The following is a 15421-nucleotide window of genomic DNA, read 5'->3' as shown; positions in this document are numbered from 1 at the left end:
GGAGCTGCATCAGGCTCTGCATCTGACAGAACCACTGGGAAAGACCTATCGCCAGGGCCACCTGTCTTGACCCCTCCCTCTGGTACTCCCTAAATGGCCCCCAACCCGACCCAGCAGGGCCCCAGACTCCACTGCGACCCAAAAGGCACGCCTGGTCACTGAGGCCTCTGTTCAGGGGGTGCTCGCGCTTCTCCTCCTGTGCCCCCGGACCCAGCCTGCATCTGACCAGTGACAGGGCACTCTTAATGAAACCCAAACCGAAACCACTGTCTGAGGGCCAAGAGGCCTGGAGGGCCACCAGAACACAGGGTTCTGCTGGAGCTGAGGTCTGGCCCGAGGCGCCGTAGGAACAAAGAGAGCAGCTCCATGTTTCATGATTTCTCAAAACTGAGGAAACTAAAGATAATGAGACAGCTAAAAGAGCTCTAGAGGGTGAGGGTTTCCTGCAACTGCCAGCGTGGGGGTGAGGGTGGGGAACTTCCCCATGCCCAGGACAGGGCAGTGCTGCACGTGGTCAAAACACAGGCCTATCCCGGAGATCACGGGGCCAGCGTCTGCTGTCTCCCTGCCCATCCGGGGACCGGCTCTTCCCCAGATGTCGCAGCACTCTCCAGAAGACGCCCATCTGTCACAGCAGGAGGGGAGTGGCTGCTGGGGGCTCTTGGGTAGGACCAGAGGCACAGTAAGACTGGTGGCCTCTCCACGTTGTCTCAGTCCCAGCTGGGAGGCCTGGGCTGGTTCTATGTCCTCGCTTGTTAATCCCTGCCCAGTCAAGGCCCCTGCATTCGTCTGGTTTGAGTTTGTTTCTTTTAGCTCTCCCCTTCTCTCCCTCCTCCCAATCCCAGGCCCCCTTAATTCAATCGTGCTCCCAGGGCCAGGCCTGTGGAGTCCAGCCCAGAGTCAGACCTGTGAATGCCTAGTTTGAACAAGCGGGAACATGCACCAACAGCTCTAAGAGGGAGGACATTGCCAGGGGTCATTCTGGAGGCAGACATTAATTTTCACTGAGGAGGCTGGGCTGGCTTCACTGAGGAGAGGGCAGCTAGGCTAAGCTTTCCATCCATTCATTCACTCAAAAACTTTTGTTTTTAATTTTGACACAGGGTCTCGCTCTGTTGTCCAGGCTGGAGTGCAGAGGGGTGATCATAGCACACCATAACCTCCAGTCCTGGGCTCGAGCAACCCTCCTGCCTGAGCCTCCCAAGTAGCTGGGATTACAAGCATGAGCCACCCCACCCCATCTCTACAAAAAATAGAAAAATTAGTTGGGTGTGGTGGTGCACCCCTATAGTTCAAGCTACTCGGTAGGCTGAGGCAGGGTGATCACTCGAGCCCAAGAACTTGAGGCTGCAGTGAGCTATGATCGCCCGACTGCACTCCAGCCTGGGCGACAGAGTGAGACCCCGGTCTCTGAATTAAAAAAATCAAAACAGCATTTAATAAGGGCCACCTATGTGCCAGGCACTGTTCTGCAAGCTGGAATACAATCATAAACAAAGTTTCTTCCCCTGAGTGGCCACAGTCTGGTTGAGGGAGAAAAACGAAAAGCAAATAGACAAGTGAATATACAGCAGTCACAGGGTGACAGAACCAGGGAGAATAACAAAGCAGGGGAGGGGGGCAGAGAGCGCAGGGTGGGCTGTGGCTCTGTCTAGGAGGGGTAGTCAGGCCAAGACTATCCAACACGGTGAAATTTGAGCAGAGGCTGAAGGAAGCGAGACAGTGAGCCCTGTGGCCATCCAAGGTGACAGGGTTCTAGTGAGAGCTGCAGAAAGGCCAAGAGATGGGCCTGTCTTGGAGTGTTTGAGGAATAGCAATGGCCCCTGCGACAAGGCGGAATGAGCAAGGTGAAGGTGGTAAAGGATGAGCTGGGGACGGGCAGACACACAGGGCCCTGTCACCATTCATGGAGAGATGGGAAAGCCCTGGAGGGGTCTGAGCAGAGAAGTGACTCGTTTCTGCTCTAGATCTGCAGTTTCATTCAGGTTGCTGTGCTGAGAACGCTTTGGGGGTACAGAGGCAGAGGGGAGCAGTCGATTCAGGAGGCTGGGTGAGAGGGGACCTGGTTGGCCCAGGGTGGTGGTGGAGGGGAGAAGAGTTCAGGTTTTGGATATATTTGGAAGGGGAGCTTTGAAGATGCCACAGAATTTGATGCGTAGAGATGGAAGGAGGAAGGCAAAGCCTGACAGGTCAGACAGACGGTCAGAAAGAGTTCAGGGCTTGGGGTTGGGGGGTGAAACCGGACAGGGCAGGTCTGCAGGAGTGTGGGAGGGCCGCAAAGGCCCTGGGTGGGGGGTGTGGATGCCATTCTGTAGGCAGTGTGGTTTGGGAGAAGGGGACACCTGCTCAGAGCAACACCTTGGAGACCACCAGGCAGAAGAGAAAAAGCTGGGTCAGTGGGGAGGGCAGGCTGTTCTGAACACTCAGGCTGCAGCTCTCCAAAGTCATGGAGGCCTGCAGAAAGGAAAGGACCCTGTGTGCCTCCTGCCAGGCTGCGTAGTGGATGGCCCAGCTCACTGACTCTACGCAGCCTTCATTCAGGCCACGGGAAGAGGGGCACTCATTCAAGGACCCTGGTCAGCCCCTGCACCCTTGACATCAAGCCAGTGGATCTCACTCGCCCAGGTAAGGGGTTTTCCTCCTGCAAAAGTAAGCAAGGTCTGTCCCAGGACAGCTGCTTTTACTGGGCTTGGGGGCCAAGAAAGATCGTCTGGGCCTAACAGTGGAGGGAGCTCAGTCCGGCAAGGAGGGCTGTGGCATCTAGGACTGTCCACCCTCCCGGGAGGGCCGCTATCCCCCTCTCAGCTCTGTAAGACACGTCCAGTCACCTCTCCTGTGCAGACAGTCTTCCCTCAAGGCCTGTTCTGCAAAACCCCACAACTACCACTGAGAAGGCAAAGGACAACTGAGGCATGAGGCAGGGGCACATGTGGGAGCACCCCATATTCCTGATCCCAGACTCTCAGGCTTACTCTGCCCCTCCCCAGGAGCTTGCATGCCCCGCCCCCTGCCCCAGCTTGGGGCCCTGTTAAATAGATTTAAAATCTGTTCACACTCGCCTTTCCCCTTCTCCTGGAGAACAGTGACCAGATCCTGCTCATATCTGTGACCCCACAGTCCCCAGCCAGGGCAGCTAGGTGCTCACTGGATGAAGGAAGAGATGTGGGGTTTCCTGCTGGGAGGCGGGTGGGACAGACCTAGGGGGCAGGAGTGGAAGGACACACGGAAGCTCCAGGAGTCTGGCCAGCGCCATAGACCCACCCTCTGGCCCATCCCAGGCTACAGAAGGAGCGATTGCTAACATTTCCTGAGCACCCACTGTGAGCCAGGCCCCATGCACTTTATGTGCCATTTCATTCGATCCTCACAGGAGCCCTGTGAAGTAGGCACTATCACCATCTCCATTTTACAGATGCAAACAACCAAGGCACAGAGGGGTTATTTGTCCAAGGTCACACGGCTACTAAGCAACAAAGCTAGGATTCAGAAGCAGCTTTGTCCGACCCCACGTACTACGTCCTTAGCTACTACACCCACTGTCTCCCGGGCCCCTCAGAGCCCCAAGTGCACGTGTCTAATGTCAGGTTAGCCCAGGGCCACTCTCCATTGGGCTCAGTGATCCCAATCCTAGGACAATTATAGTCATGTTTGAGGAAAGAATTGTTAAACACCAGTGATGATTATTATTGATGATAACACCAGGAAGAACCCCTCTCCCAGCCATTGCTTAATGTTTCCACCATCTGCTTTTCAGCCCCCAGACAGAAGCCTCTATTTATGGTCCTCCTAGCTACACCTCCAAGTTGGAAGTGCACATGTGCTCTCCCCTCCCATCATGCCCGATCCCACCCGGTGCCCCTCCCTCTCCATCCTTCCTGGAGGCACCCGAGTGCATCAATACCTGCCCATTTCCCCCTCCGGTTTCCTGCTAATATCCCCTCTCCCTTCCAGAAGCCAGCAGCCTCTCCCACAAGGGACCGGACTGATTGTTCCCAGACCATGGAGGGGCAGGGTCTGGAATTCTGATTCCAGACACACCCCTCTGCTCTGCAAATTTGGGGAGTTGATTCCAAGGCTACCCTGAAATCCAGACATAGGCAAGCCCATAGCAATACTGAATTCTGAAGAAGCTCTCTGAGTATTCCAATTTCAGAGTTTTGGAAACTCCCAAATCTCAAGTTCTAGGAATCCCCAAACCCTCAAGTTTCTTTGATAGTGATCTTGGGTATTCTGAACTCAGGAATTCTGATTCCAGTTCCTTATGGAAACTTCCATCTTCTATGTCCCCGGGCTGTCTGTATTCCTTTAAACTTGTCAATTTTGAAAGCTAGAAGTAGATTTAAAAATCCTTCCCCAGTCAGGGATATGAAGTTCCCAGAAATGTTGTGGGTAGAAATGTTTTGTTGTTTTTTTTAAAAAATCCCAGGCCGGGCGTGGTGGCTCACGCCTATAATCCTAGCACTCTGGGAGGCCTAGGCGGACGGATTGCTCGAGGTCAAGAATTCGAAGCCAGCCTGAGCAAGACCCTTTCTCTAGTAAGAATAGAAAGAAATTAATTGACCAACCAAAAATATATACACACAAAAAAATTAACCGGGCATGGTGGCTCATGCCTGTAGTCCCAGCTACTTGGGAGGCTGAGGCAGAAGGATTGGTTGAGCCGAGGAGATTGAGGTTGCTGTGAGCTAGGCTGATGCCATGGCACTCACTCTAGCCTAGGCAACAAAGTAAGACTCTGTCTCAAAAAAAAAAAAATCCTACATATGAAAATATTAAATCTCATTATTTTAATACTATTAATATTTTCAGAGCAATGGTAACTTGGAGGAGTATTATCTACAATGTGACCAACATTTGGGACAGTAAAGATGTGAATACCCCAAAAGGCACAAGCACAAAGATGCCCCCCCCCATGTTTTTTTAGTTTTTCTGCCCACTTGGCCTTTATATCTCCATTTCTTAGACTGAGTGTGAGTGGGATCCTGGGCCTGAAGCTTCTGGAAGTATCTGGGGAGGTCTGGGGAGGAGGGGGTGAATTGCACAATGTCTTCTCCAGAAGCTCAGGAAATTCCCAGGCTTACGCCTTCCCTACAACCTGGCCTGTAGCCAGGGCTCCCACAGTTCCCATCCCCAACATCGCTGTCCCTGAACTGGGGCTTGAGGTCCTGCCCCAAGGCCCCCCTGCTAGTCGAGGAAGGGGACAGGAGCCCTGGGAGCCCGTCCTCTCCTGGTGCCTTCCTTGCCTCCCAGTGGCTCTGTGGCAGAACAGTGCAGGTTACCAGCCTGGCCTGGGCCCAGGAAGGAAGGGGCAGAGGGAGGTGGAAAGGAAGAGTGAGGAGGGGGAGGGACTGATGGGGACAAGTCCTCGGAGGTCCAGCAGAGTCACTCTGGTCAGATTTCACAGCCTGGGGCTTCCACACGGGCCAGGGTGGGAGTTAGAAGGAAAGGGACAGACTGAACTACAGGGTTGGGACTCCTGCTTGGGACGGAAGAACTGACAGAGTAGTGGGACGCTGGGTGAGGGGGAGAGGGACGGGGACACGTGGGAGGAGTTGGCGGTTTCAAACGCCAGTTAGATGACCGGAGGCACTCCTTCTCTCCTGCACTAACCCACCGGGCCGACCTCAGCCCCTGACCGGGACCGCCTTGCCAGCCCGGGTTCCTGCACTACGGCCCCCTTTTCCAGCTGGTCTCCAGCGGCTCTCTGGCGCTTTTCCCCAGAGGCAGTCTCACACCCGCTGCCCCGGCCAGCCCGGCCCGCCTCCGCCTCCCCTAATCCTCCTTCCCCAGCACATCTCAATACTCCTGCCTCCCAACTCCCCCAGTGCCCCAACTCCCCCAGTGCCCCAACTCCCCCAGTGCCCCCAACTCCCCCAGTGCCCCCAACTCCCCCAGTGCCCCAACTCCCCCAGTGCCCCCAACTCCCCCAGTGCCCCCAACTCCCCCAGTGCCCCAACTCCCCCAGTGCCCCAACTCCCCCAGTGCCCCCAACTCCCCCAGTGCCCCCAACTCCCCCAGTGCCCCAACTCCCCCAGTGCCCCAACTCCCCCAGTGCCCCCAACTCCCCCAGTGCCCCCAACTCAGTGGCTTCTCTAGCCCGTCTCCCCGATCCCTGTCCTCTGGCCCTGGACCCCTCAACCCAAACCGGGTCCTAACCTTATGCCTTCTCCCAGCCCCGCTTCCCAGCGCGCCCGCCTTCCCGAGCCCGCATCCCGCCAGCCGGCACTAACCCGATTCGGAAGAGCAGCCGCTGGCTGCGCGCCATGAGCAGGCGGCGGGGGGCCCGCAGCGCTCGGGAGCCGCGGGGGCTCAATAGCAGGACGAGGACGAGCAGCAGCAGCCAGGAGCCTGCGACCCACAGCCACCCCGACCAGTCCTGCCAAGCCATGCTGGGGGCAGCGCCCGCGGCCTGCCGGGGGCGGGGCGGTCGTTGCTAGGCGACGGCCCGCCCCCAGCGGGAACCTACCATAGGGCTGGGCCGCGAGGCTGCCAGGCTGGGGGCTTGCGGGCGTTCCGGCCCCGCCCCCGCCCCGCCCATTGGCTCGCCCTTGGACTCACCTCTTCGCCTCCCCCTGTGGGGCGCAAGGCCAGAATGCCACCGGGCTGGGGGCGGCCTGGCTCCGCCCCGGCCTGCCGGCCAGGAGGCGGGGCTGCAGCGGCCTCGGACCTGCGCTAATCCGGTTACACAGTCGCCTGAGTCCTGGGAAGGGACAGAATCTGGCAGCCCGCCCTGCCCCCTTCACCCTCCAGGGGACTCGGGAGAAGCCCTATGGTGGTCTTTCTGGCAGGAACCTTAGACCCATAAACTTTTTCATTGGGAAAGACCGTTAAGAGATCTTCTGGGTCAGCTGCCATTCGTATATTTATTCATTCACTGAATTACTTTTCTAGCTTCTTCTCTGTGCCCGGCTGCGCTCTGCCAGGCTCTGAGGATGCAAGGGTCAAAGACACACGGACAGCAAGAAAGACTTTTTTAAAAGACACACAGTCTGCATTCCTGGAGTCTACAGTCTAGAATCTGTTGGGGAGACAAATCAAATAAGCATACACACTTGTATGTATGTGTGATGGCAAATTGCGGTGCTATAAAGGAAGCAAAGAGAGCAGGCAATGGTATGGTGCACAGAGAGCCCAGCCTAGATGGAGGAGGTGACCTGCCCCAGCAGGTGACATGTAAGCTGTGCCCTGAAGGACAAGAAGAGGCCTCAGAGACTCGGGGGTGACTTGACCAAGGTTGTGCAGCAGTGGGTGGCAGAGACAGGTCTAGAGCCAAGGCACTCTGACTCCCAAGCCCAGTGTGATTTCCACATCACCACCAGCCCTGTCGTGCTGCCTTCCTGATGGGTTCCAGAATCTGCTAAGATCAGTGGCATGGAAGTAGATGTGAGGGTAGGTGTGAAATCTACAAATTTGGGCACACAGGAGCCAGGGCTGGGCTCCTTCTGGCTCCAGCCCTAGCCCTGGCCGGGTACAGGAAGGGGAGGAAGTGCTGCAAACAGGCTTGCTGTGCTCCTGCTGGGAGATGATTGGGGTTGGTGGGGTTGGAAGCTGGTAAGGCAATGCTCTTTTTTTCTTCCCTGCTTCCTGCACTCTGGCCTGAAAAAGGCTAGATATCCTGACCCTCAGTCACACCTTTTCTCCCTGTCTCTGAGGCACGTGGATTAGATATTTGGATGTAAAGGCTGAGTCTCTAGTGTGGAGAGTGTATAACTATAGGATCATTACGCACAGTGCATTGAAGGCTTCATCCTCTCCTGTCTTGCTTACCCACTCCAAAAAAGCCAGAGGATGTGTTAAATTATTCCCAAACGGAATTCTAGTTCCAACATCTAATTCTGGGTTTAATCCAGAAAACACAGGCAGACATAGAGTTTCTCTTATTTGGGAACATCTTGATGGATGGAGCCTGTGGCCTGCTCCTGCCCTGTCTCCTTGCCTGTAAGTCAGCTCCTTCTGAGAAAACTGATCAGCTAATAATTTGCAGAAGGCCCTTTGGAACGCAAATGTTTGTGTCTCTGTGTCTATACATGCAAAGCAAAGAATTATGGAGCATCATCAAAAGTCACTGTGAACACACCTTCTGCAGGTAAGGCTGTGTCAAGCATTATATCAAGAAATTAAAACGCAGTCCCTGTAATCTGAAACAGGAAATGCAGGCCCAGGCACAAGCCTGTAGAGAACAGAGAAGACTGAACCCTAAGCCGCAAGCCATACACAAACGGTAACAAGGCTATAGATAATAAATCCAAAATGCATGTTATGAAATGTATGGAGTCAAGGCAGGACTGGAGATGAGGTGAGAGGGTGGGTGTTTTAGGGGATTTGCACAGGCTCAGAGAGTGATACCCTTCTCTCCTGGAGTGTTCTGGAAGACTGCTTCAAATCTGCTTTAGTTTCACCTTCTCTGCCATAAGAATCTTCTGTCCTAGCCAGACTGAGGCCTCATTCTTCATCCCTCTCCTGCACTTTATATTCAATTACACCTAACTACTTGTAGTTACCTGAGCCCACCATACAGTTTCACACCCCCGTGCCTTTGCACATGCTGTGCCCGCTGCCTGGAGTGCCATTCATCCTCTGTTTCCTCAAGACTTAGATTGAGTGTGCTCTCTTCAAGAAAACTTTTCTTGAAGCCTCCCACATGCTGTATGGGCTTAAGCATGTCCCCTTTGTGCCAATGCTGGTCTTACACATGCTTTCATCATTCAATGCAATACCCATGCCTTATTTTTCCATTCACATGTCTAACTCAGAGTCTACAGTCTTGAAGACTTTACTGACCTCCTTAAGAGTAGGGACTTTGGAGTGTAGTGGCTCACACCTGTAAGCCCAGCGTTTTGGGAGGCCAAGGCACAAGGATTGCTTGAGGCCAGGAGTTTGAGGCTGCAGTGAGCTATAATGATGGCACTGCACGCTAGCCTGGGTGACAGATTGAGACCCTGTCTCAAAGAGTGAGGGAAAGGTGGGGTGGGGAGAGATGGGGGTTAGCCACAGGTTGGTTAATGGATACAAAAGTACAGCTAGCTGGGAGGAATAAGCTCTAGTGTCCTATAGCACTGTAGGGTGACTATAATTAACAATGTATTGCATCTTTTCAAATAGCTAGAGGAGTGGATTTTGAATGTTTCCAACACAAAGAAATGATAAATGTTTGAGGTGATGGATATGCTAATCACTCTGATTTGATCATTATGCATTGTATAGATGTATCAAAATATCACACTGTACCCCATGTATAAGTATAATTATCTCCTGTTAATTAAAAATAATAAAAGCAAAAAAAGAGTAGGACAATGATTTAATTTATTCATCTTCAACTCTTCAGTGTCTGGCATGGTGCCAGATACATATTAGATACTCACAAATATCCTTTGAAATGTCAAATTCCTAACCATAGCCCACAAGGCCCCTGCTTGCTAGGGCCGAGCCTGTCTCTTCAACCTCCTCCCTCTTGTCCCCAGGGACCAGCCACACTGCTCCTCAAAGCCAACCTCATTCCCACCTCAGGGCCTTTGCTCATGCTCCTTCCACTTGGAACACTCTTCCCTCAATTCTTTGAACAGGTAGAAGCTTCTCGTCTGTTGGGCCTCACATGCCAACCCCTCCATGCTGAAAATAATCTGTATCTTGAACTGAGTGGTGATTTCATAGCATATACCAGTGGCTCTCAACAGGAGTGATTCTGTCTCCCAGGAGACATTTGGCGATGTCTGAGACATTTTTGACTGTCACAACTGAGTAGGGAGGGGTGCTACTGGCATTTAGTGGGTAGAGGATAGAGATGCTGCTGAACAGTGCACAGGACAGGCCCCTACAACAAAGAATTATTGTGTCCCAAATGTCCACAGTACAGAGATTGGGAAACTCTGGCCTTCGCAAATGTAAGAACTCACCAAGTTGTACACGAGGATTTGTGCACTTTACCATGTGTAAGTTATACATCAAATTAAAGACAAAATGGGCCGGGCGCGGTGGCTCATGCCTGTAATCCTAGCTCTCTGGGAGGCCGAGGCGGGTGGATTGCTCAAGGTCAGGAGTTCAAAACCAGCCTGAGCGAGAGCGAGACCCCGTCTCTACTATAAATAGAAAGAAATTAATTGGCCAACTGATATATATATAAAAAATTAGCTGAAAAAAAAAAAAAGACAAAATGTTACCCCCTTTGAGAGGCCTTCCCTGACTACCTCTCTATTATTTAATATATTACTTACATTACTCTACCTACTTCCTCTTAACACTTTTCACAATCCGCCATTATCTTGTGGGTCTTGACTGTCACCTCCACTGGAATGTAAGCCCCATGGAGTCAGGGAGGGACCCGAGTTTGCATCGGTGTGTTCCCAGTGGGGTGTTAAAAGCCTGGCCCAGAGCAGTTAAGCATTTGCTGAGTAAGACCTGAATGACACAAACAAAGAATGGATGAATGACACTTTATCTCTTGCCACTGAGCACTGTGACTGTGGGAAGACTGGAACCCTCCTGTTCTGACCAGTGGGTTCGTTCCCTGCAGGAGAGTTGTGCGGACCAAACCCCACTCAGGAGGCCGATCCGAACAGGAGTTAGCACAGGTCCGGGGGGTGGGGGGGGCAGCCTCATAGAATCAAGGACAGCTACAGGAGAGCCATGTTTGAGGAATCTGCACACTCCAGGTCTTTGGCTCCTCCCCTGAGCAGCTTGGGGGAACTGCTGAGGCCAAGGTTTGCCTCTTCGACTCTCTTAGGAGAGACCCATTAATAACCCCAGTCAGGTGACTGCCAGTCATGTAGGTCTGGCCTGTGGCATGGTGGTTTTAGAGCTTCGCTCACAAAGGGCAAGCTCCCTTCCAGGTTCCCAGGGTGGGGTTGGGGTTCTCTTGTCTGCCTTTTGTTGCACCTGCCAGCCTGGGCTGCCTATCCCTGGTGTCTGAATCTTGCCTTCCCTACTGGCCTGGGAGATTCCCTTAGAATGGAGAGGCTGCCTTCATCTCTGCATCATGGCTCAAGCTTGATGACTGGTGCTTGGCTGGCATTCAGGAAATCATTGGTGATGATGATGGTGAGGATGATGATGGCAACGACGTCGATGACGACACAGTCATGAAGGAGCTGAGATGGTTGGAGCTGTTTGAATGTTAGAGAAAAGAGACATCTTGTTGGACCAGGGTGGAGAAATTAGTTCAGTCTAGAAAAGTTAACCCAATGCAGAAGTGGTGGCTGGGATAATCTGGCCTGTGCTCAGCCTGGCCCCATTCACGTCAGTCCGCACCCTCATCTGTTGCCCCGACCCGAGGCTCAGCATCCTGTCATTGCGGACTCCCCTCCGAGCCATTGTGCTGTACGCTCTGTAACCCTGGTTTGGTTGGAAATAAATTCCCCCTACATCCTCTGCCTTCTCAGAGAGCTCCCACCCTGCCCTGGATTAACTGAATATAAACCCCAGCTTCTATTCCCTCTCTACCTCTGCCACTGTCCTGCCTCGCACAGGGGAAAGCTTCAGCCTCCTACGCTGCCACAGCTCCAGGTTGGAAAGGAATGTGCTAGTTCTAGTCCAGGCCAAGACCATTGCTTTTCCTGCCTCATGTAAAAACTTCTGTCCACCTCTCCTCATCAGTCCCACGCACTGACTGAGCCCAGAGTATCTGAAGAGTTGGACACTTGTTTTGCGTTTTCCTGCTTGATTTGTGCCATCGGGTAATTCCAACAAGCATGGGCTATTCAACATCTTAGCTCAGCAGTTTTCAACCTTAGGGAGCCGAACAACCACTGAAGGAGCTTGTGAAAATGCAGAATCCTGGGTCCTCCTCCAGAGATTCAGACTCAGTAGGTTCAGCATTTTGCATAGGGGATATTGAACTCTGCCTTGTCCTCAGTTCCTGACCTCAATGCCAAGGTCTTCAATGTAATTCAGCAGCTCACATGGTCATGCCTTAGATTCACCTGAAACTTCTCTGCCTCTGAAAACCTAAACTCTGATGTTCTTTTACCTGACCCTCATCCCCAGTACACATGGTCCTCCATCTCCAGCCCCTCAAACCATTTGTTTTCTGCCAGCCCTTCAGCCCCTCTTGCCCATATTTGGACTTGGGTTCAATCCCTTGAACCACTCACTAGCTGTAGCTTCTTCACCCCCATTTGCTCCAACCTTAGCCTCCCAACCTCCACACTTGCCTGTACCAACCTGACAATCACCACTTCTGCTCCCCAGTCATGGGCAGGGTTGGAGACAGCTACTATCCCGTGTGACTCAGGACCACTACCATTCAGGCCTTACTGGGGCCCCAACACCAATGCTGAGTAGTACTTGCATTTTGCTGAGGTCTCTTCTCATCATCCGTAGTTGTCATTCCAAACCACAGGCCCTAACTTCATTTCCTTCACTTTCAGCTAATACCCTTCTTACAGAAAACAATTTCTATGCCCATTCACCTCTCTATGAATTTTGCTACTTACATATGAATTTTTAGAGGAAGTGCTATCAGCCCCTCTTGCTCATATCTTTAAGCAGTGTTTCTCCTGGCCACCACTTTTCCTCACCCTATGAGCTACCTCGAGTATCTCCCTGCCTTAAAACTTCCCTTGACTTTGGTCCCCTTTCTAGTCCCTGTTCTGCTTTTATCTTAACACGACCTAGTTTCCTGAAAGGCTGTCTCCATGGGTGTGGTAAATTGTGTTTGGCTTCTCAGTTCTTCATCTCTCCCTATAAACACACCCTTCACTGCGTGACTATGCACCATTTCAATGGAGCCAGATGTATTTCCCCACACCATTGACGTCGCTGATCTAAGGAAGAGGATAGGCACGTGTAGCTGACCTGGATCCCACCCACCGTGGAAGCCAACCCAGCCAGGCAGAGCCCAGCCTAGATCACCTGCCCACACATGCATGAGTGACAAATACATGCTTATTGCTGTGTGCTTCTCAGCTTTGGATTGGCTTGTTACACAGCATTATTGCAACAATAGCTGACAGAGACAGTGGGAAGAATATTAATGGTGCTGGAAGGCATGGTGCACGGAGGACTGACTACTTACAAAAATGCAATTTAGACCTGAATCTACCAAAACAAATACCAGTTGAATTAGAGCGTTAAGGATATAAAATTAAACCATACAAAATTAGAAGGAAATGAAATACATGTTCAATCTCTGGATAGCAGAGGACTTTCTGAGGCAATAAAAGTGTTAGTCTAATTTTCTTTAATATGCATATGCATATTAAAGAAATGCATATGCATTTATATGCATATGCATATAAAGAGCATATTTCTTTAATATGCTCTTTTTGGGTTTTTTTGAGACAGAGTCTTGCTTTGTTGCCCAGGGGAGAGTGAGTGCAGTGGCATCAGCCTAGCTCACAGCAACCTCAAACTCCTGGGCTCAAGGAATCTTCCTGCCTCAGCTTCCCGAGTAGCTGGGACTACAGGCATGGGCCACCATGCCCAGCTAATTTTTTCTATATATATATTAGTTGGCCAACTGATTTCTTTCTATTTATAGTAGAGACGGGGTCTTGCTCTTGCTCTTGTTCAGGCTAGTTTTGAACTCCTGACCTCAAGCAATCCGCCCGCCTCGGCCTCCCAGACTGCTAGGATTACAGGCGTGAGCCACCATGCCTGGCCTATATTACTCTTTTTTTAAATTTTTTTATTTTAGCGTATTATGGGGGTACAAGTGTTAAGGTTACATATATTGCCCATGTCCCCCTCCCCCCCATATTACTCTTAAACTCAGTAAAAAGGCAACTGAAGACCTAACAAAGGAAAGAATTACTCTTTTAGCTACTTTAAAACTTCAAACCTCTATATGCTAAAAAAAAAAAAATGAACAAAAGAAAAAGCCAAAAATAATATGGAAAATATTTGCTCAAATTTGTCAAAGACTTAATCTACTTAATATAAAAAGACCTTAAATAAATGAGAAAACATAATCACCCCAATTAACAAAGGGATAAATGACTAATAAATATGAAAAAATGTTAAAACTCAAAAGAATCAAGAAAATTCAAGTAAAACAATGAGATTTGATTTTCACCTAGCCAAATAGCAAAGATTAAACACAAGAATAAAATTTTGAACGTTTAAGAATATAGGAAGATGAATATTGATAACATTGTTTGTTGGGGCATCAATTCCTACAGTTTTCTTAGAAAGCAATTACCAATACATAGCAAGACCTTAAAAATGTTCATTTCCCCCCAGGCATGGTGGCTCATGCCTGTAATTCTAGAACTCTGGGAGGCCGAGGTAGGCGGATCACTAAAGGTCAGGAGTTCGAAACTAGCCTGAGCAAGAGCAAGATCCCATCTCTACTAAAAATACAAAGAAATTAATTGGCCAACTAAAAATATAGAGAAAAAATTAGCCAGGCATGGTGGTGCCTGCCTGTAGTCCCGCTACTTGGGAGGCTGAGGCAAGAGGATTGCTTGAGTCCAGGAGTTTGAGGTTGCTGTGAGCTAGGCTGACATCACGGCACTCTAGCCAGGGCAACAGAGTGAGACTCTGTCTCAAAAAAAACAAAAACAAAAAAAATGTTCATTTCCTTTGACTCAGTAATTCTGTTTTAGGGATCTGCCCAAAAGGTAAAATTTGAAATGCACACAAAACTTTAAGGCCACAGAGGTTCAGCCCAGGGTTACTGGTAATGGTAAGACTCTATAAAACAACCTAGAGGTCCTGCAACAAGAGTTAGGTTCTCTGGACCTCTGTGTTGCTTTAGAATGGTGTTTAAAATTAGAATCCAGGCCGGGCGCGGTGGCTCACGCCTGTAATCCTAGCTCTCTGGGAGGCCGAGGCGGGTGGATTGCTCAAGGTCAGGAGTTCAAAACCAGCCTGAGCAAGAGCGAGACCCCGTCTCTACTATAAATAGAAAGAAATTAATTGGCCAACTGATATATATATGAAAAATTAGCCGGGCATGGTGGCGCATGCCTGTAGTCCCAGCTACTCGGGAGGCTGAGGCAGAAGGATCGCTCGAGCCCAGGAGTTTGAGGTTGCTATGAGCTAGGCTGACGCCACGGCACTCACTGCCTGGACAACAAAGCGAGACTCTGTCTCAAAAAATAAATAAATAAATAAAATAAAATTAGAATCCAATGCAACGTGTGATCCTGAATTGGATCCTGCACCAGAGAAAAGGACAATAGGGAATGACTGTCAAAATCAATAAAGACTATGGAGAGGTTATTAGAATCGTATCAATGTTAATCTCCTGATTTTGGTTCTAATACTGTAGTTAAGTAAGATATGAGGATTGAGGAAGCCAGGTGGCAGGTATGGGATCTCTTTGTACTTTTTTGCAAATATTTTAGAAATCAAAAATTACTTCAAAATTTAAAATTAAAAAAAAAATAGAACACACAAAATAGAATTCTGTTCACATGTTGGTAAAGTTTTTTTTTTTTTTAAACAACATGGGGTCTGGGTGCAGTGGCTCACACCTGTAATC

General features: G+C 50.5%; 1 protein-coding gene across 2 annotated transcripts in view; it reads right to left on the bottom strand.

Moving 5' to 3' along the window:
* PNKD (PNKD metallo-beta-lactamase domain containing) overlaps positions 1-15421 on the bottom strand; it is a 71171-nt gene that overhangs the window by 18800 nt on the left and 36950 nt on the right. Inside the window, exon 1 of one of the 2 annotated variants that reach the window (XM_012740225.2) lies at positions 6231-6436. The exons of the other annotated variant lie outside the window; for it this stretch is intronic. Coding sequence (XP_012595679.1) covers positions 6231-6388 — 158 coding nt within the window. The 5' untranslated portion in view covers positions 6389-6436. Of the gene's footprint in view, positions 1-6230; positions 6437-15421 lie in introns of those variants that run through there. 2 annotated transcript variants of the gene reach the window in all.

This window comes from Microcebus murinus, chromosome 8 (genome assembly GCF_040939455.1).
Source record: "Microcebus murinus isolate Inina chromosome 8, M.murinus_Inina_mat1.0, whole genome shotgun sequence".
In the NCBI taxonomy this organism is placed as follows: domain Eukaryota; kingdom Metazoa; phylum Chordata; class Mammalia; order Primates; family Cheirogaleidae; genus Microcebus; species Microcebus murinus.
This window is presented reverse-complemented; position numbering and strand designations above follow the sequence as displayed.